Consider the following 22,576-nt stretch of genomic DNA (forward strand, 5'->3'; position numbering starts at 1 on the left):
AAGAGAAATCATCTCTTGACCAGAGAATAGCAGTCATTGATGTGTGGATATCTCAGGATTGCAGAACCCTAATTCTAACTTGAAAGGACTTAAACCTAATGATCATATGGAAATGCAGTCAATCCTGAATTCAAAGACAACCAGCACCGGAATCATGGGCAACATAATGTACTTGGGAAACCTTCACCAACAGGCAGTGCATAATGTCTTCCACCTTTAAATTAGATTGAATGAATGCTGTGAGGAGTTGTTCCCTTCAGCTTTGTTTCTTTTGACCCGGTTGTGTGAACAATGAGTCCTACAATGAAATACCACTGTTTGCTTCATTCAGAGGTTACTCTGCCTATTTTATAAAATTTGGGTCATGTCATGCCAATTGCTGCAAACTGGTCATTAGGGTTTGGGTCCTTTCCCACTGTACAGCAGCAGCAGTAGTACAGAGGGAACCAGTCCGTGAGAAACAGGGGCAAACAATTATCTCAAGAGGTCAGGCAGCATCCATGGCTATAAATGGTCAGTCAATGTTTCTGGTCTTGTTAAAAGACCCAAAAATGTTCACTGACCACTTCTCCCATGGATGATACCTGACTCATTGATTTCTTCCAGCAACATACTCAAGATTCTAGCAATCTACTGGCTTTGGCAGGCACCGTAACTTGGTACATTTTTATTGGAATTACTGCAACATTTTGAAACAAGGAATAAACTCTCATCTTACAAAGCAGTGACACTGTCTCAAAGGCACAAGCAATTTATAGAAATCCTTCAAAATTCTAGGGTTCTGTGGTAATCTTTTTAAAATGACTGTTGTACATGTATTTTTATTCATAAGATACAAGAAAAGAGTAAAGAAATTAGCAAAGTGAGACCAGGGCATTTAGAAAAATTCAAGGCAAAGCCAATGTGGTTTTGTAAGAGAGCAACCATTTTTTTGGGCGGGGGGGAAATTTTCTTTTAAAATCATTTTTATTGAGTTTTATCAGAAAAACAAACAAAAAAGCAGTAAATCAATTGCAATGAAACCTTTGCAGATTTACAAATAGTAGCAATACTACTTAATTCTAAATCCAATAAATGGTCATTCATATGATATTATAAGAGATAAGTAAGAAAAAAAAGAAAAGATAAAAGAAAAAAAATTCAAAACAACAACAATCGAGTTTAAGATTCACATTGTGTGTAGTGTTAAATCTGAACAATCGGCCTCAGGGGATCTAAACAAACACGCCCATCATCTCCACTTAATTAGTCAAATCACAGAATTGAGCTACAAATGGGTCCCAAGTCTTGTCAAAAGAAGTCTTGATTTTCGTGACATTTTGCCTAATTTTTTCCAGTTTTTAAAAGGACATCATATCTAACAGCCATTGATTATGTGTCGGTGGGAACTCATCTTTCCATTTTAACAGAATTGCTCATCTTGCTAAAAAAAGTGGAGAATGTTATAACCTGTCTTTGATTAGAAGAAAAATAAAATTATATCTTTAGAAAAACCAAATAGTGCAATTACAGGACATGGATCGAAAGTGATCCTAAATATGGTTGAAAAAGTTCTAAAAAAAGTTGGTTCAATATTTTTGCAAATTAGGCCAAGTCCAAAACATATGTACCAATGAGGAATTGAATATTTCACATTTGTCACAAAGTGAAGTAATATCAGAATAAATTTGAGCAAGTTTGACTTTGGAGAAATGTACATGAAGTTTGAGCCCTTTGAATTGAATAAGACCATGCCCAGCGAACAATCTTGTTTGACCACTTTATTATAGTCTTTGAAAAAGTAACATGAATCACAAGGAACAAGTAGATATTTTTAAAAAAAATTAGTCGTATAACACAATAAGAGGTCCTTTCAGTCCACGAGCCTGTGTTGCCCAAATAGACCCAATTAACCTACAATACCCCCCCACTCCATACATTTTGAACAGTGGGAAGAAACCAAAGCACCCAGATGGAACTCATGCAGACATAGGGAGAATGAACAAAATACTTATAGACAGTGCCAGATTCAAACCCAGGTCACTGGCGCTGTAGTTGCGTTGTCCCACCCTAGATTTCCACAGGCATTTACTAGGTGCCACATCAAAGTTTAATGTGAAAAATAAAAGCTCAAACTGCAGGAGCCAATGTGTGGGCATGGATAGAGAATTGTCTGGCCATCAGGAAAAAGATTCTGAGCACAAGGGCATTTTATTTGTTAACAAGGTGTATAGCAAGTCGTGTATTCTCCATTGTGGGTTCAGTGTTAGGGGACCCTCAACATTTTAGAATTGATGTAAATGAGATGTATAAAAGAAATGATGTATTGCTGAAAAATTTGCTGATCGTACAAAGAGAGAGAGAGAGAGAGAGAGAAAAGTAAGCTTTAAAGGTGACAATGAGAAAGTTTCAACTGGATATAGATTGGTAAACAAAGATCAGGTCAATTGTGTATATAATGTGGGAAAATTTGAAACTGACTATTTGTCTGGAAAAGTGAAGAAGCACTTTATCTACATTGAAAGAGGTTGCAGAGCTGATGTGCAGAGAGATTTGGATGTCCTCGTCATTTTACTGTACAGTCTCCTTATTTAAGGAAGACTGCTCATTGGAAGCAGTTCAGAAATATTACTAGAATAACCTTGAAATAAATTATTTGGTCTTAGGAGGAAAGATGAAAGAGACTCGACTGAAACACACAAGATCTGAAGGGTTCTTACAGGATGGATATGGAGAGATTGTTTTGTCTTATGGAAGAATTGAGAACCAGGGGTCATTATTTAAAGCTAAGGGACTACTCAATTAATCCACAGATGAGATCATTTATTTTCTTTCATTCAGTGGTGTCTTCAGAAGATATTGAAAGCAGACTTTGAATATTTTAAAGTTGATTTATGTAGCTACAATAAGCAAGAGAATGAAAGGTTACTATGTTGTTTTAAATATTTTATTTAAAATTTTCCATCCATGTAACTATATATTATACAGAGTCAATACTTGATTAAGTTTAAGAATGCAGTGATGACATAGTGCATTAACCCCTCCCTATTACCTCCCCTCCCCTCCCTCTTATAATAACAATGGATATAATATATGTAGTTATATAAAAATATTATTAAAAGAAAATTATAAAGAAAAGGTAATATTAATTTGGATTGCACAAAGAATTAGCTCACACACTGGAATCTTACAGTATTTATATTAAATAACTTTAGGAAAGAAGATTGTTACCAGTCTTAGGAGGAAGGAAATTTTTTTTTACATATTTATCCCTAAATTTTGCATATATATGCTCTAAATTTGTAAGAAAGTTGAATATTTGTTTCTCAAATCATATGTAATCTTTGAATTTCTGAATGCCATCTTCCCATACCCAAATGAGCATCTGATTTCCAAGTCACAGCAATACACTTCATTGCCACCACTAAAGCTATTTTGATAAATTTGAATTGATAAAATGATAGTTTTAATTCAGGTCTTGTTCATTCTGTATTCCCAAACAAAAATAAATCTGGATTTTGTGGAATAATAATACCAATAATCTGTTCTAAAAAATTTCCTAAATCCATCCAAAAAGTTTTACAGAAATGCAGGGTTGTGGTCACAATCAGATCAGCTATGATCTTACTGAATGGCAAAGCAGCCTTGAGACCCAGAGCAGTCCTCCTGGTCTTAATTTGTATGTAAAAATATGAGAAAAGAAAAGATATTAAAGAGAGAATAGATGCATTAAGCTGGTTCTTAACATAAACCGCTCCATCCTCAACATTCATTGGAGTGACTTCATCACCAACATCGAAGTACTCGAGCTGGCAGAGTCCGCAAGCATCGAATCCACGCTGCTGAAGACCCAACTGCGCTGGGTGGGTCATGACTCCAGAATGGAGGACCATCGCCTTCCCAAGATTGTGTTCTATGGCGAGCTCTTCACTGGCCACCGAGACAGAGGTGCACCAAAGAAGAGGTACAAGGACTGCTTAAAGAAATCTCTTGGTGCCTGCCACATTGACCACCGCCAGTGGGCTGATATCGCCTCCAACTGTGCATCTTGGCGCCTCACAGTTCGGCGGGCAGCAACCTCCTTTGAAGAAGACCGCAGAGCCCACCTCACTGACAAAAGACAAAGGAGGAAAAACCCAACACCCAACCTCAACCCACCAATTTTCCCTTGCCACCGCTGCAACCGTGCCTGCCTGTCCCGCATCGGACTTGTCAGTCACCAACAAGCCTGCAGCAGACGTGGACATACCCCTCCATAAATCTTCGTCCGCGAAGCCAAGCCAAAGAAGAAAGAACATAAACCTATGCATATATTCCCTCACAAATATTTAGAATGTTTGGAAGAGGAAATTAAAGAATCTACAATTTAGATATGCAAAGCTTCACAGTCTTGGCATATCTAAATACTGTACTTAAATTTCAAAAGCACACTTTTTGGCATAATCAATATAAACTATTAGGTTAATGTGAAGACGTTTTGCGGAAAGGTTGTATCCATTTGCTAATATTACAAAGAAATAGGAAATAAAGAAAAAAATAAGAAAAAGCATAAAGATTCACATTTTGTGAGAATGCCTTCTGTTTTTGATTTCCTCTGGCATGTTGGCCACAATCAAAGCTGATTGGCATGGTTTACTGAAGGTGTTTTTTACTTTCGTGGACTGAGCATGGATATTGATGTATCGTTTGTACATTTGTATCATTGGGCCTTCATTCACACAAACATTTCAAATAAATGCTTTAGGCTAGTTGCTCCGCTTACCTCAAAAACTCTGTTGTCTTTGTTATATTGGACCACATCCATGAAGTTCCCAGCCAAAGTTTCCAATAAATAAGCAGAATCCATTCCAGATTTTATTTCAAGTGGTTCACATAACCTGAAATGATGATAGTGAATAGTTCAGGCAATGGAAAAAATATATTTATTAGAATTCTGAAAAAGTGATGCAAGGTAAACATAAATTAATTTAAATTAATGTGACATTAGTCTTTACCATTTTTTATGTTAAATGTCTATTAAATATCTATCAATGTGGGTGGGTCACGTCTCCAGAATGGAGGACCATCGCCTTCCCAAGATCGTGTTATATGGCGAGCTCTCCACTGGCCACCGTGACAGAGGTGCACCAAAGAAAAGGTACAAGGACTGCCTAAAGAAATCTCTTGGTGCCTGCCACATTGACCACCGCCAGTGGGCTGATATCGCCTCAAACCGTGCATCTTGGCGCTTCACAGTTTGGCGGGCAGCAACCTCCTTTGAAGAAGACCACAGAGCCCACCTCACTGACAAAAGGCAAAGGAGGAAAAACCCAACACCCAACCCCAACCAACCAATTTTCCCCTGCAACCGCTGCAACCGTGTCTGCCTGTCCCGCATCGGACTTGTCAGCCACAAACGAGCCTGCAGCTGACGTGGACATTTACCCCCTCCATAAATCTTCGTCCGCGAAGCCAAGCCAAAGAAGAATCTATCAATGTTTATTGACATATTTCATTGTACTTTCACACGTGTTCTTTTCTAGGACCTACAATGACCACCATTATAAAATAAATATAATTTATCCAATCATTTCAGATGTAAAGCAAACATTCCAGCTTTGAAAACAATTAAGAGAATTCTCAGTACTCCTACTTCCAAAGCCAGAAGAATAAATGAGATAAGTGAAACTAAATAATTCTGCCTTAGGGAAAATACAACTTTGAAAAAACTTCAAAACCACACTGATAAAGCACATTTAACTATTTTGTTCATTTTAAAGTCCTATTTCAGTTGTTCTCCATATATGTTTAATGATATCAATGCTGCATTAACAACTAATAGAGGAAGATTTCTTTAGTGTTAAATTTGCCCTTGAAAGGGTAGGGTGCACTGCTATTTTGAATTGAAGTGGCTCATGTGGTGAAGGCATTTCGTCAGAATTGAAAAATAAGTAGCTAAATTACGTCAGCACTTCTGAAGAAAAAAATGATATGATTCCAAGGAAGGATACGAGTGTTAAGGGGAAGGCTAAGGTTTCCAATTCGGAGAAAATGGGAGTTGTAGGTGTTGTGGTGTTTGCACAATGAAGCCACTGTGAATGATGTGGCAGACAGTGAACATTTATGGTTTTGCTGCTATGAATGAAAGTGCTTGCCACAAAACTGGTATGTGAATGCTCAAAGAGGTTCTGTCAGATGGAGTATATTCCCATTGTCAATACATAATTCTGCAATAATTACCTGTATACATTCAAAATATTAAAATTAAGTAGGTAATTATAGCCTCTGAAAGGAGTTAATCATTAGTTGTTAGCTTAGTTTTTTTTTTACAAAGTATAAAATATTGCTTCACTGTGGAAGGTCAGCGGAAGCGGAGAAACACATTCTATTGCCACAGTCTCCAAGATAAATAAAGACCTTCAATTACGAGCATTAGGCTTCAGTTTCTTCGTCACAATGGAGTTATGATGTATTGAGCAATGCTTGCGAGTGTCGTACATTTGGTACAACATGACTACACCGTGTAAAACTGAAATTCTTGTGGAACTGCATCCAAGTATTTTGAGACATGACTGTCAATTGACGCACACAGCCGTCTGATCCCACAGGTTTTTGTAATTTATCTGGATGGCCTCCAAGTCCACTGCAAAAAGAGCAAATCTTTCCATTTTTCCACCAAGACTTAGTTCATCAGTGGAAAAGCTTAACCTCTCCCTCCACCTACCACCTCTTCCTACTCTTTCTCTTGTTACTCAGTTCTCAATTTATCTCAGGTCAGAATGAGTTATGGAATATCTGCCAACAGTTGCTTTAAAAAGTGCAGGTTGGGTTTAATTAGTGCAGGTTCATTTTAAGGCATGTTCTCCATATATGGACACTCAGGCTCTAAGCTCTGCATTGAATCTACAGACAGCATAAAGTTGGTGCACTACCGGTAATGAAAACAACAGGGATGAGTTAAACTTGCACTGAGAGATTTAAAAATTAGATTCCCATTCACCTCAGCAATGATCCTCATAAAGATATCAAAATTGATATAATGTTGAGAAACAAATTAAAATAAACAATTTGCTGACAAGGAAATATTTTGCAAATAATGACAATAATGTGACCAAATTTCATAATAAGCTTGATTGAGATAAGAGTTGGCAGTGGTTACAGAACCCAAACCTATTTCAATTAAACGTCCCAGAGAGCACCAGAAAATAAACCTCCTGAATTACTGATACCAACACGATGATCGCCATTTTTTATTAAGTATATCTGTTGAGCTAGATTTATTTTATCATATATACATAGCCACAATGTTCTATACTTCCATGCCAACCATTCCATCTCCTTCAGTATCTGATTTACTTTCTCAACAGCTATCTTATTTTTACTGACTATTAATGTAATCAGCCATACAGTGACCCCAATGCGTTCTTCCAGTCGGTGTCAGTTTATGTAAACAAACTTTTGAATGTCTTTATGAAATAAACTTACATGCCATAAGTCCATAGGTACACATACAGAAAAAGTATTGGTTATTTGCATATTTCTTGTGTCAGCTTTTCCAGATTATAAACTGCTTTGTCTACATTTCTCAATGTGAACTGTCACCATTTTGCATTCTCCTGTAGCCGACCGCTACACACACACACACACACACACACACACACACACACACACACACACACACACACACACACACACACACACACACACACACACACACACACACACACACACACACAGTGAGGCAGGTTAAGCTCACTCATTTATTAGGACTGGAAAGGCTGCTTTTATAGCAGGTTGACCAGGGATCGGAGATTTCAGCCAGGGTGAAAGTCAGTGTTTTGTGGTCCGTGAAAGCCCTTCCCTCAAGAAAGTACCAGAAGTGGTGGAGGACTAAGTACAGCGCCAGCAGCTCTCTATTGAAAGCACTGTACTTTAGTTCAGGGGGCCACAGATGTTTGCTGAAGAAAGCTAGTGGGTACCAACTTCCTTCTATCTGGTGTTCCAGGACTCCACCAATTGCTGTTCCTGAGGCATTGACTGTGAGGGCCATGGGTCCAATCTGGTCTGGGGCAGGTCAGGAGTCCAGCTTTGGCCAGGGCTTCTTTGGTTTCCACAGACGCACGTGCGGTTTCGTCGTCCCAGATCAGGTCCTTCTCCTTGCTGGACATCAGGATGAACAGAGGGCGCCTCACTGGGCAGCTACTGGGATAAACCTGAGATAAAAGTTTATCATCCCCATGAACTCCTGCAGACCTTTGGTTGTACTGGGCTTTGGGAAGCTACAGATGGCCTCTACCTTGTTGGGCAGTGGTGTGGCCCTGTCCTTTGTAATCCTGGGGCCCAGGAAGTCGATGGTGTTCAGGCCAAACTGGCATTTGGTCAGGTTGATGGTGAGGTTGAACTCATGCAGATGACTACAGAGATTTCGGAGCTGTTGAAGGTGTTCCTGTCAGGTTCTACTTGCCATGAGGATATCGTCGAGGTAGACGTAAGTGCCGTCCAGGTCTCGGCCCACTGCGTCCATCAGTCGCTGGAATGTTTTTGCCGCATTTTTGAACCCGAATGGCATCCTCAGGAACTCAAACAGCCCAAATGGAGTGATGATAGCCGTCTTAGGGATGTCATCAGGATGCACCGTGATCTGGTGATATCATCGCATGAGGTCCACTTTTGAGAATATTGTTGCCCCATGCAGGTTTGCCGCAAAATCTTGGATGTGTGGCACGGGGTGACGGTCCAGGGTGGTGGCCTCGTTGAGCCGGCGAAAGTCCCCACATGGTCTCCAGCCCCCAGTTGCTTTAGGCAAATATGCAGGGGCAAGGCCCAGGGGCAGTCTGACCGTCAAACAACACCCAACTCCTCAAACTTGCAGAACTCCTCCTTGGCTAGTCGGAGCTTCTCTGGGGGAAGTCTTGCATGAAGTGGTGGGCCCTTGGTTAGGATGTGATGTTTGACGCCATATCGAGGCATCTCCGCTGTGAACTGAGGAGAAAAGATTGCCGGGGATCCCGCTAGCACCTTGGAGAACTCTTCCTCTGAGCTGTGGATGGAGTCCAGGTGCATTGCCAGAAACCTAGCGCCCCTCAGTGCGATGGTCTGGTAAGTCTGGGTGTGGATGAGTCACTTACCCTTAAGGTCCACTTGGAGGCTGTGGGCTCGAAGGAAATCTGCTCCGAGGAATGGTAGTTCCACTGCAGACTGTGTGAACTTCCATGAGAAGTGATTGCCCCCAAACTGCAGCTCGACCCTTCGAGTGCCATTGGTCCATATACTGCTGTTGTTGGCAGCCCTCAACGTGGATCCTGCTAGCCTGCACCTAGTGTCCAACCCTGTCGGGGGTATCACACTGACCTCTGCTCCTGTATCCACCAGGAAGCATCTGCCAGACAGGCGGTCGGTCCCAGACATACAGGAGGTTCTCTTTGGTGGCCAGCCATCGTGGCCATCAGCAATGACTGGCCTGTCATTTCCCTGGAACTCGCAGGGGGACTGGCATCAGCGGGCTTCAGTGCCCCATCTCAGGTGGTAGAAGCACCATCTGTCGCTGGACTGGCTCCTGCCTCTCGTCTGCTGTTCCTTGCTTGGGATTACTCTGATCTGATTACGAGACTTCTTTATGAGCCCCACGGTAGCCGAGCACTTCTGTTTCTGTTTCCACAGAATGTCTGCCATACTGCGACTTTCTGGGGGTCGGTGAAATATGCATCCGCCAGAAGCATTTGGATGTCTTCAGGTATCTATTCCAGGAACGCCTGCTTGAATATAAGCCGGGCTGCTCATTTCCTAGGAGGGCCAGCATCTCATTGATGAGTACTGACGGTGATCTGTCTCCAAGCCTATCCCGGTAGAGCAAACATGCTCCTTGCTCTCGCCGTGAGAGTCCAAACATCTCAGTTAATAGCTCTTTGAAGGCTGTGTAAGTGCCTTCCGATGGTGGGATGTGGATAAAGTGTCCACTCTGTCTGCAGTCTGCAGATCCAGGGTGTTGACCATATGGTAGTACCGGGTGGTCTCTGCTGTGATGCCTCGAATCTGGAACTGACCCTCCGCCTGGTTGAACCACATGCCGGGAGCTTCAGGCCGACTGCGCTGACTGCTGCTTCGTTCTCCATAGCTAGGTTTACATTCCTTCTAAACCGTCAGGGTCACCAATTGTAGCCAACCACTACAAAGAAACACACACACACATACACACAGACACAAGTTAAGCTCACTCATTTATTAGGGCTGGAAAGGCTGCCTTTATACTGTTCAGGTTCCTGCCATTTTTGCTGATTGACTGAGTCAGCCGTGTGAATAACAATAGCAGGCGGGAACAGCCATCATATGAATGCCCTTCTTCTCCAGCCTGTTTCTGCTGAGTTAGCTGGGCAGCTTGACCAACGCCATTTTAGGGCTGTTGGACTGATGCTGCCCCAGCTGGTTCATTGTCCTGGGAGTCGCTTTAGTGATCTCTGTCCGCATCTGCTCCCGCGCAATGTGCCGGCCCGATCTCCGTAATGGCAGGCCGCCACACTCCCATGTACTCAGCCTTTCCAATAAGAGAGTTCAGGTTTGCCCTTTCTGCTGTGGTTAAGGAAAAGGGCTAACATCTATTTTCCCTGAACAAAAATAACATCGATACAACGTGTTCAAAATTAAAGAACAGCTAAAACCATGATGCATTACAAATTCTATATTAAGCCATTCTTGTTCAGCTGTGCTTAGACAGGATAGACCAGAGTGCCATCTTCAGAGGCCATATGGGTGGAGCTGAGGAACAGGTGTTACAATCCCAAAGGACCCCAAAACCCAGCAGCAATAGACATTCACCAAGACAAGTAGTTACTTAAACAAAAGTTATTTTTAATTATTTAAACATGAAAACAGAATCAAACTTTAACTTATCTCTATTAATTTAACTAACCCAACTTAACCCCCTTCTAATTCTAAGCGCACGTGTATGTAATGTGTGTGTAACTTTAAGAAAAGTTATTTGGTTCACAGTTCAATCTCATTTCTCATTCTTCCAACTTCACTGGTTGCAGGCAATTCTTAACATGTCCAGAATTTAACATGTATAACCAGGCTTTGGTGCTTGAAAGGTGAATGTTTACCACTCAAGAAGGTTCTTTGTAGGTTTGCAGAGAGAGATTTGTTATTCCAGGATTTCCATAACTGAGGTACCACCATTAGTCACCTCAATGTCTTGCTGATGAAACTTGCTCCATCAGGGTTCTCCAGTTGATAACCTCTTTGTTTCAGGCTATCACAGAGTTCCTTTCTGTTCCGCTTATTCCAAGAGAAACATCAGACAGATAGCACTTCCAGCCATCCACCACTCTGGAGCTTCTGTTTCAGTTCCAACAAACTTCTCCCGGTTGACACTGCTCAGTTTCTCCCTCTCTCTGAGATTCAAAACTGCCAGCCATATGTCCTTCTCTCTCTCACTTGCAAAAACCCCTGACCCTCTCCAACAAACAATAGGAGTTAGTCTTCTGCTCCCATCTGTTGTTTTAGGTAAACAAACCTCTCAATTACCTCAGAGTGAGCACTTTGCAGAGAGGTCAAAAGCCTTGCAAAAAGGTCCAATACAGACAACCTGACTCTGGTTGATCTTCCAAGACAATAACCTACTCATTTCATGACATCTTTTCATTTTGCACCTATTTGTGAAATGCGCATAGCATTCTCCATAGTTTCTGTAAAGTCACTGACTATGAGTTCTTCAGTATTTCAAATAAGATCTGTTTTGAAGTGTGTGTATATATGTAACCCTCTCTAATTTTACCAATTTTTCTCCCAAAAACATCTCCAAATATTCCATCACACAGGAAAGGTGAGACCAAACTGATATAGTTGTATTATAGACCTCCCTATAGTCAGAGAGAATTGCAGGAGAGATAGTAGATCAATGTAAGAAACAGAAAGTTGAGATAGTAGGAGATTTAAATTTTCCACATAATGACTCCCATACTATAAAAGGGCTGGATGGCTTGGAGTTTCTCAAATGTGTTCAGGAAAGTCTTCAAAATCAATGCATAAAGGTACCAATGAGAGAGGATGTAATACTTGATCTCCTTTTTTGGAACCAAACAAGTCAGGTGACAGAAGTATGTGTAGACTAATATTTTGGGTTCAATAATATTAGTTCAAGTTAATTATGGATAAGGATAGGACTGGTCCTTGAGTTGAGGTTCTAAATTGTTGAAAGGCCAATTTTGTAGAAATGAGAAAGGATCTAGGAAGAGTGGATTTGGATAAGTTCTTTTCTGTCAAGGATGTGTTCTGTAAGTGGATGTCCTTCAAAGGCAACATTTTGAGAGTGCAGAGTTTGCATGTTTCTGTCAGGATTAAAGGCAAAGTTAACAGGCATAAGGAGCCTTGGTTTTCAAGGGCATTTGGCAATTTGATTAAGAAGGAGAGAGAGGTGTGTAACATGTATAGGCAACAAAGAGCAAATTAGGTACTAGAAGAGTATAGAAAATGTACGAAAATACTTAAAAATTAATTGGAAAGACAAAAATAAGACATGAGGTTGCTTTGGCAATTAATATGAAAGTAAACCTGAAGGGTTTCTTCAAGTATGTTAAGATAGTAATGGACAAAATTAGTACCCTAGAAGATCAGAGTGGTCATCTATGTGTGGAGACTAATGAGTATTTTCTCAGGAAATTGGCATAGTGTTTAAAGAAGGAAGGGAAACCAGCAATAGTGGAGTATATAGAAATTAAAGAGGAGGAGGAGGTGCTTGCTGCCTTACAGCAAATAAACGTAGATAAATCCTTTGGGCCTGACATGATATTTCCTCGGACCTTGAGGGAGACTAGTGTAGAAATTGCAGGGGCCCTGTCAGAAACATTTAAAATGTCCTTAGCCACGGGTGAGTTGCCAGAGGCTCATGTTGTTCCATTGTTTAAAAAAAGGCTCCAAAAGTAAACCAGGAAATTACAGGCCAGTGAGCCTGACGTTAGTAGTAGATAAATTATTGGAGGGTGTTCTGAGAGATTGGATATGCAGGTATTTGGACACCAAAGGGCTGATTAAGGAGAGTCAGCATGGCTTTGTGTGTGGTAGGTCATGTTTAATGAACCTCTGAGTTTTTCAAGGTGGTTACCAAGAAAGAAGATGAAGGAAAGGCTGTGGATATTGTCTACATGGCCTTTAATAAGGCCTTTAACCACATGGAGGCTGGTTCAGACATTAGGTATCCATGAAGAGGTTGTAAACTGGATTCTAAATTGGCTGAATGGGAGAAGACTGAGAATGGTAATGGATGATTGCTTCTCAGACTGGAGACCTGTGATAGTGATGTGCCTCAGGTTCGGTGCTGGGATCATTGCTGTTTGTTGTCTATATCAATGATCTGGATAATAATGTGGGAAATTGGATCAGCAAGTTTGCTGATGACACTAGGACTGGAAGCATTGTGGACAGCAAGGAAGGCTTTCAAAGCTTGTAGAGAGAACTGGAAATTTGGGCCAGAAAATGGCAGATGGAATTTAATGCAGACAAGTGTGAGGTGTTGCATTTTGGAAGGACAAACCAAGTAGGACATACATAATAAATGGTAGGCCACTGACATTTTCAACCTCCCATTGCTGCAGCCAGAGGTTCCCAACTCCTTCAAAAGGGCATCAATCATCCCGTTACCCAAAAAGATTAGTGTGAGCAGCCTCAACAATTACCACCCAGTAGCACTAACATCTACTGTGATGAAATGGTTTGAGAGGCTTTCAGAATTAACACGTACCTAAGCAAAGGTCTGGATCCACTGCATTTCACCTGTTGTCACAATTGCTCCACAGCAGATGCAATATTGCTGGCTCTCCACTCAGCTCTGGATCACCTCGAAAACAGCAACTCTTACGGCTACTTTTCATCGACTATAGCTCGGCCTTCCATATCATTATTCCTTCAGTGCTTGGCAAGAAGTTACACTACTCTACTGATTATACAGTCATGACTGTAAGGCACTGATGGGACCTCACGGTGTATTATGAGCAGTTATTGGCTCCTCCTTTAAGAAAAGAATTGCTGACATTGGAGAGGTTTCGAAGGAGGCTCACTAGGACGAATCTGGGAATGAAATAGTTATCATACGAGAAGCTTTTGACAGCTCTTGGTTTGTTGGAATTTAGGAGAATGGGGGAATCTCATTGAACCATTTCAAAATGTTGAAAAGCATTGACAAAGTAGACATTGAAAGGTTGTTTTCCATGATGGGAGAGTCTAGGACAAGAGGGTATAACTTCATGATTAAAGGGTGTCCACTTAGAACAGAGATGTATCAGAATTTCTTCAGCCAGGGGATGGTAAATCTGTGGAATTTGTTGCCACAGGCATTTGTGGAGGCCAGGTCATTGGGTAGAGATTGATAGGTTCTTGTTTAGTCAGGGCATCAAAGGTTATGGGGAGAAGGCCACACAGTGGGGTTGAGTGTGAAAACAGATCAGCTCATGATAGAATGGCGGGGCAAAATCAATAGGCTAAATGCTTATTTCTGCTCTGTCATATGGCAAACATCAACATTCAATAATTTTTTTATAAAATTCAACGCAACTTGAGAATGATGTGCTTTCCAATGAGTTTCAGTCAGGCATATGAAAGTTAAGAATGAAATAAGTAGCCCCTGCATTGAAAACAAAAGAAAATCAACTAATAGTGAAAAAAATTGAACATATACAGCCTAAGGAGAGCTAATACAGTTCGTGCTTTAGTAACTTAAAACTTTATAAATCATCATGTTGTATTTCCCTATTTGAAAATAGATATTTCTTGATGGGAAAGATGAAAAATGTTGATTTAATTCAATTATCTCAGGTAATTTACTGAAGAAATACTGCCCTCAAATGGATTCACAAAATAATTCACTAAGCAGAAATGTGTACTTGTGTCTGAGTTTAATAGATTCTTACAATAATTGGTGTAGCTAGTATTCTGATATGTAACCAAATGTAATTTCTTCCTCTAAAAGGTGGTTATCAGGGTACAAGGACACTAATAATCATAAACAAAATCTTCTCCAATGTAATTTTTTAAAATTTACTGACAACCGAACTATGAACAATGTTTATTATCCAAAGTTATTGTGTCATTTAAAATAGAGTTACTCATGTGTCCGTGTGAAAAGCACAATTTATTTACAACCATTCCATATTACCTCTCTTAAGTATATCATGGAATATTTTTAAAACAGATTTAGTGGTTAGCACAACAGTATTACAGAGACCGTGATCTGGATTTAAATCTGGCACTGTTTGTAAAGAGGTTCTTCCTGTGTCTACATGAGTTTCCTCTGAGTGCACTGATTTCTCCCACATTCCAAAGACATATGGGCTAAGTAGGTTAATTGGTCTCCTGGGTCTATTTGGGTGGCATGGGCTTGTTGACCGGAAGGGCCTATTACCATGCTGCATCGCTAAATTAAAATAAAATTAAAAGAAAACACTCTTGAATGAAATCCAATGGTGCTGCTACATGAAAATATAGAGTTATGGAAACAGAATCTTTGGATCCTTTTAGAAACAAAAGAGAGTAGTTGACACAGCCCAGGATATCACAGGCAAAACACTACCCTCTATTGAGTACATCTACAGGAAACGCTGCCGTCGGAGGGCAGCAGTAATTATCAAAGACCCACACCACCCAACACATGCTCTGTTCTCACTGCTGCCATCAGGAAAGTGGTCTAGGTGCCACAAGACTCACACGACCAGGTTCAGGAACAGCTGCTACCCTTCCACCATCAGACTCATCAACGACAAACTCAATCAGAGACTCATTTAAGGTTTCTTACTTGTGCACTCTATTGATTTTCTTTTGTTCTCTCTGTATTGCTCTATCAGTTTGTTTACATTTGTTATCTGTTACAGTTCTTTTATTTGTTTACATATTTACACTGTGTACTATTTATTAGTGTTAATTCTATTATGCCCGCAGGAAAAGGGAATCTCAGGGCTGTATTTGACGTCATGTATGAACTCTGACAATAAATCTGAAATCTAAAATCAGAATCTTCAATACCTTTTAGTTGAATTAACTAAAATAAACTGTCATTATATTATGAACTTATGATGTGCTCTAATTCAGAATCTAGCAATTGAAATGTTTGACTAATAGGACAACGATATTCAGATTAGGGGCATCTGCGGGCAATGTTTCCACAGGTTAACACAGCTTAACAATGTTTCAGGTCTCAAACCATCTGATCTGCAGACTCTTTATAGTACTTTCTGTTTTGTTACAGATTTTCATCATCTGCAGCATTAATATTTGCCTATAGTGAATTAATCCAAGAGTCCAATCATCAATATCCCAGTTTAAAATGTTGAAGTAATTTCATAAAAGATGGAATGAAAGATGGTGGCACTGCTGGAGCTGCGGTAATGGCAGCACTGCCACAGGTATGGACCCGTAAGTCACGAACTCCCACCAGATCCAACCACCCAGTGGACTGCTGTCAGCTCCATACCGACTTTCAACAGCTTGTAAATGGAGTCAATGGTGGTTTTCTTTAAAAATATTGCCACCGTGGGGTCTGCACCCAAGATGCCAGCGCCTATGTTCAGCAGCAGACAAAAAGGGGTTACAGACTCCTGGGAAGCAGGGCATGAGAAAATGAGGAGAACATCCCCTCTTTGAGAAGCAGAAGCAGAGAAGACCCACAGGACGGTGACCACAGCAGTGGACCAGTGGGGAGTTCTGAGGCTGAAGAACACACAAGCAGTGGGCTGTTGGTGACTCAAGACGTGGAATCTGTGCAGGCTCTGGGCTGCTGAAGACTGGCTGAAGCAGTACCAGATATCGGAACTGGGATGCGAGAGGGCGCCAAGGGCATTGAAGGATCCCTGGTTGTGTTGGAGGAACGGTTCTGGAGCTGTTTGGACTGGACTCTGTGTGGCTGCAGGGGCTGCGGGAACACTGGAGGTGAACCCATGGACACACGATGATTCTGAGGGGACTCTTTTTTGCTCCTCTTTCTCTGATTGTAAGAGGCGCTTCAGGCAATTTCTGCTGATGACGAATCTGTCTGCCTTACAGCAGGCAAAAGGCAATTTTGTGTAATATGACAGTTTTTATTACATGACAATAAAGTGAATCTTGAAATTGGTATTTGAAATTGGTCATACTTACTGGAAATCTTGCGTAACCTGGCTATACTTGTCAGCTTTTGACAAGAATTCTGTGAGTGTATCAGAGGCATCTTTCACAAGGAGAGGGCATGGTGCACTAGAACTTTCCAAAGAATAGGTCACCTCTTCCAAATACTCTGGAAAAATATTGAAAACAAAGTGCTGATTTTGTTTCCACTTTCTCTGGTTCCAAATAAATACTGAAACGATCATTAATAAAAGCAGTAACAGAAATCATGTAAAATTATATAGACAGCTAGTCAGGTGAACAGGCACACAAATGAAGTATTTAGTTAAATGTTCCCACTTTTACTGAAATCAAGTTGCAGTTGATAACTGGAATTTCACAAGAGTGACAACCTCAAAGTCTTTCTAAGGTGAGTGAGATCTATTCATCCAAATCAATCATGGAAATGGCTGAATGACCTGTTTACTGGAAATCCTTCTTCCCAAGTTAAATGCTCAGTTATGCCAGTTTAAAAATGTTAACCAATACAAAATTAGGTTGGAAGAGTAATTTTAGGATCCTTATGACCACCAAGGGCAGAAAATGTACTTGCTGTGGCTTGCCCATGACTAGATAATTGAAGTAATGCAGAAAATAATGTTGCAATGTTAGGTATCAATCGTTTCTGGGATATTTACAAGATATAATGTTCCATTAAAAACACTGAGAAACTATAGACAAAGTAAGATTCTATTACATTCCTATATCTGATCAAAGAATCATGGTGGCAAATGCAGTCCACCAATGTAATTCTTAGGACAAAGGTGCTGATTGTCACTGAAGCACTCCTTTAGGTGTTCTGTGAGATGCATTCTGCATCAGTTCAAAAAGATGGGCTTCAAGCCACATTCTAAATGCTTTGCCCTGAACATGGGCTGACTTGTCTGTGCAGGTGACAGACAAAGTGCACTGTTGAAGAAGCTCCCTTAGGTCAGATGATCAAGCAAATTGATCCATCAAGCAATAATAGTAAAAGCAAATTATTTGACTGTTTCTTATTCTGTTGGATCTCCGTTATCTGTGAAATGATTTAGGATATCCCAAGTAAAATACAAAATGCTGGAGAAACAGCATACTTTATACAGCAAATATAAAGAAACAAAACCAACATTTATGGGCTTGAGTCCTTCATCAAGTTCTTTCAAAATATAGGCGAGCACCAATACAAATTGGTGGGGGGAGGGGCAAGGAGAGGAGCACAGTCACACAGGCAGGAGATGGTAGGTAGATAAAGGAGGAAGGGCATACCAGCAAACAAGTGGAGTGGGGAGATGCCTCTGTGAATGGAGAGGGAAGGGGGTGGAGAGCTGGAGGAAAGAAGAAAGAGGGAATGGGAAGGGAGGGAGAAACTGGAGAAGTCGAATTTAATGCTGCCCGGTTGGAGACTACCCAGACAGAAAATTAGGTGTTGTTCCTCCAATTTACAGGTGGTAATGTTTTGACCATGATGGTAAATAAGATTCTGGCCCTAATTTTTATTTCCATTAAATTCCAGGTGAACTGTACAGCATGGATAACAGGCTGGCTGAACTCACCTGAGAAGTTGATAACAGCTTGCAGTGGTGCACTGGATGCCACGGCAGCGTAGACTAGGTGTGGATATTTCAGTCTGAACCACGCTGCAAGGGATCCTGGATAGGACCCTCCAAAAGCAATCCATTTGTTGAGTGTAAGGTTCATTTTTATATCTACCATTGCTCGAAAGTGGGCGAGATCTGCCAGGGCCTGATCGCTGCGGAGGTATTGAAGATTTGATAGGCTCAAGTCCCTTGAAGAAGGTGCCAACAAATACAGCGTAAGTAAGTTCAAGTTTTTCATTTTTGCTGCACACTGAACAAAGTACAAGAATTTCCGTTACTCATCAATATCATAATTTAGTTTAAAATTCAACAAAAGATTCAAGCTGAACAAAATAATAAACTGGAAATCAGAACGTTACCACCCCTTGACTCAAGTTATAGTTTGTCAACATTTGTACGTGGTAGAACTCGACTGAGTGTGGTGCTTGGAGTCTGAATAAAATGAACGTCATTGGGGAACAGTGCATGGAGTTGTGCTAAATACAACAGAAAATGGAAATATTGGTGATTCCTCTCAAACCATGGTATTATTGCAAGCCCTCTGATTGTACTGTCAGTCCAACAGTTGCATCATATACTTCTCTCCAGCCAGGGTCATAAGTGATGCTATTCACTGACGATTCACTCCTTTGCATAAGGTCACATCGTGTCACATCACACACCAGTCAATTCTCCTGAGAAAATAGGTCTGAAGATTTACGCAAATCATTACATCACCTCCATTCTGGCAACTTTTCTTCACATATCCTCCCATCCAAAATAAAAGAAATTACCCTTCATGATTAATGTCAGAGTTAACATTAAAAAGTAGAATAAAATATCAGTTAAATTAAATTAGCCAATGTGATTTTGTTGAATAAAGGAACACTTTATAAAGTATCATGGGATGAGTATCAATTTATTAGCGAAGTGGTTAGAGCAATGCTATTATAGTGCCAGCGACCCAAGTTCGAATCAGGGGTTGTCTGCAGGAAGTGTCTGCATAGGTTTCCTCCGGGTGCTCTGGTTTTCTACCCCCCTACTAAAATGTGTGAGGGCTGTAGGTCGATTGGTGTATGGGGAGGGCTTGTGGGCCAGAAGTCCCTGTTACTATGCCATTTGTCTAAATTTAAATTGTATGTGATCGCTCTTTAGCTCTTTAGAATAATATAGGATGATGCAGAGTGACCACTGCAATACTCACCAGCTGAATAAAGAGGAAAAAGAGAATATCTGAGCTATGATCCATGACCACATGGTCTCTGATATTCCTATATGTAAATATCATTCCACAAGATATTTGTACATAGATTGCATTATCCCCATCTTCCTAGATTCAGACAGATAAAAAAAAAGCTAATATGTATCATAGGATCATGAAGAATTAAACCAAGGAAAACTGTAACTTACATTGTTGGCTGACTTTTTCCATAAAATCGATGCTCTATAAGAAGACAGAGGGCACCCAATTTTTTGGCAAATGTTATCCAGGCACCATGGTCCATCCATGCTGGATTTGCAGTGCCCTCTCCACCAATCATAAGAAAGACAGGACCATCAGGTTGATAAAATGTACCATTGATATAAAATCTCTGGGAAAATAAAAGCAAAGATATGAACAGAACTGCTTTGCCAAATATGTTGTAATTTATTTTCAATATCCATTGCATCAATATCACCATCTATTAGTATATCAAAGTAGCCTCCTTTGAAGAAGACCGCAGAGCCCACCTCACTGACAAAAGGCAAAGGAGGAAAAACCCAACACCCAACCCCAACCAACCAATTTTCCCTTGCAACCGCTGCAATCGTGTCTGCCTGTCCCGCATCGGACTGGTCAGCCACAAACGAGCCTGCAGCTGACGTGGACTTTTTACCCCCTCCATAAATCTTCGTCCGCGAAGCCAAGCCAAAGAAGAGAAATCCAAATAAGAGTCTAAATAATTGTTTTGGAATTTCATCAATAAATTATGACTACAAAATAAATATTTGTCATTTCGTCAAAGCACGTAATAAATTTATTACATTAAATGTAACATTTTTTATTGAAATTTAGCGATACAGCATAGCAACAGGCCCTTCTGACTCACGAGGCCACATCACCCGAATACACCAATGTGACCAATTAACTTATCCACCCCATATGTTTTTGGAAGGTGGGACAAAACCAGACCTCCCAGACTCATGCCTCCCTCCACACAGACATAAGGAGAATGTACAAACTCCTTGCAGACAGCACTGAATTTGAACCTGGGTCACAGGCGCTGCAAGCGCATTGTGCTAACTGCTACACTACCTGTGCCTGTATAAGATAAAAGGAAACATTCAACTGCCATAAGAGATTAGTATGTTCAGAAAATAGGCAAAATTATGGCAAATGAATATCAAGTTAGGCAAGTGTGAGATCACTCTGAGGCAAATAGGTTCAGTGAAGCTACAAAGAGATTTTTAAAACACCATTGGAAGTTATAAAAATAATTTTAAACAACACAAATACTTTCAGCCTATATACTGAAAGGCTAGAACTCAAGAGAATAGAAGCAATGTTAGAATTATACAAAATCCAAGTCAAATCATACCTGAAGTACTAAGAGCAGTTTTGTATATGTTAGGACAGATGTGCCTGACATTGGAAAAAGGGCAGTGTAGAACAGTAACGGGACTCAAAGGTTAATTTCCATCGAATTACTGTTATATTCCTGAGTAGTTTGTCAAGATATTAGAGAGGTGGCAGAGAAGCGAGGGGAGATGGGGAGAGGGAGATGAAAGAGAAGGAGGCGAAGATGAGAGAGGGGGGAGTCGAGAGAGGGGGGAAACAAGAGAGAGGGAGACGAGAGAGAGGGAGACGAGAGAGAGGGAGACGAGAGGGGGGAGATGAGAGATGGGGGAGAGAGGGGAGATGAGAGAGGGGGAGACGAGAGAGGGGAAGACGAGAGAGGGGGAGACGAGAGAGAGGGGAGATGAGAGAGGGGGAGACGAGAGAGAGGGGAGACGAGAGAGAGGGGAGATGAGAGAGAGGGAGATGAGAGAGAGGGAGACAAGAGGTGGAGATGAGAGATGGGGAGATGTGAGATGGGGGAGATGAGAGGGGGAGATGAGAGATGGGGAGACAGGGTGAGAGGAGAGGGGGAGACGAGAGGGGGGAGATGAAGGGGGAGATGAGCGAGGAGACGAGGGGGAATGAGAGAAGTAGGGGAGGTGAGAGATGGGGAGGCGAGGGGTGGAGGCAAAGGGAGATGCAAGGGAGGGAGATGAGGGGGAGATGAGTAGGGGAGATGAGGTGTGGAGATGAGGGGAGAGAGGAGGGGGCAATGGGGGAAAGGAGAGTGGAGGCAAGAGAGAGGGAGAGAGAGACTCCAAGAGAGGAAGACTCCGAGAGAGACTACAAGGGACAGTATGAGAGAGAGAGAAAGTACGAGAGAGAGAGAGAGAATGAGAAAGAGGGAAAGTATGAGAGAGAGAGAAAGTACGAGAGAGAGGCTATGAGGGAGAGAAACTACGAGAGAGAGAAGCTAAGAGAGAGAAAAGCTATGAGAGAGAGAAGCTACGAAGAGAGAAGCCTTGAGAGAGAGAAGCTACGAAGAGAGAAGCCTTGAGAGAGAGAAGCTACGAGAGAGAGAAGCTACGAGAGAGAGAAGCTATGAGAGAGAGAAGCTACGAGAGAGAGAGAGAGAGGCTATGAGAGAGAGAAAAGCTATTTGAGAGAAGCTAAGAGAGAGAAAAGCTACGAGAGAGAAGCTACGAGAGAGAGAAGCTATTAGAGAGAGAAGCTACGAGAGAGAGAGAAGCTATGAGAGAGAGAAGCTACGAGAGAAAAGCTAAGAGAGAGAGAAGCTATGAGAGAGAAGCTAAGAGAGAGAAGCTACGAAAGAGAGAAGCTACGAGAGAGAGAAGCTATGAGAGAGAGAGAGGCTATGAGAGAGAGAGAGGCTATGAGA

General features: G+C 41.2%; 1 protein-coding gene across 6 annotated transcripts in view; it reads right to left on the minus strand.

Annotated features, from left to right (window-relative positions):
* The window catches only part of prss59 (serine protease 59, putative), a 63,341-nt gene that overhangs the window by 37,595 nt on the left and 3,170 nt on the right, over positions 1–22,576 (minus strand). For all 6 annotated transcript variants that reach the window (XM_069896724.1, XM_069896723.1, XM_069896727.1 and 3 more), the window contains exons 2-5: positions 20,049–20,230; positions 18,615–18,847; positions 17,074–17,209; positions 4,742–4,856 (exon numbers count right to left, since the gene is read on the minus strand). In XM_069896724.1, coding sequence (XP_069752825.1) covers positions 4,742–4,856; positions 17,074–17,209; positions 18,615–18,847; positions 20,049–20,230 — 666 coding nt within the window. The remainder of the gene's footprint in view (positions 1–4,741; positions 4,857–17,073; positions 17,210–18,614; positions 18,848–20,048; positions 20,231–22,576) is intronic.

Source organism: Narcine bancroftii, chromosome 9 (assembly GCF_036971445.1).
Source record: "Narcine bancroftii isolate sNarBan1 chromosome 9, sNarBan1.hap1, whole genome shotgun sequence".
NCBI lineage: Eukaryota > Metazoa > Chordata > Chondrichthyes > Torpediniformes > Narcinidae > Narcine > Narcine bancroftii.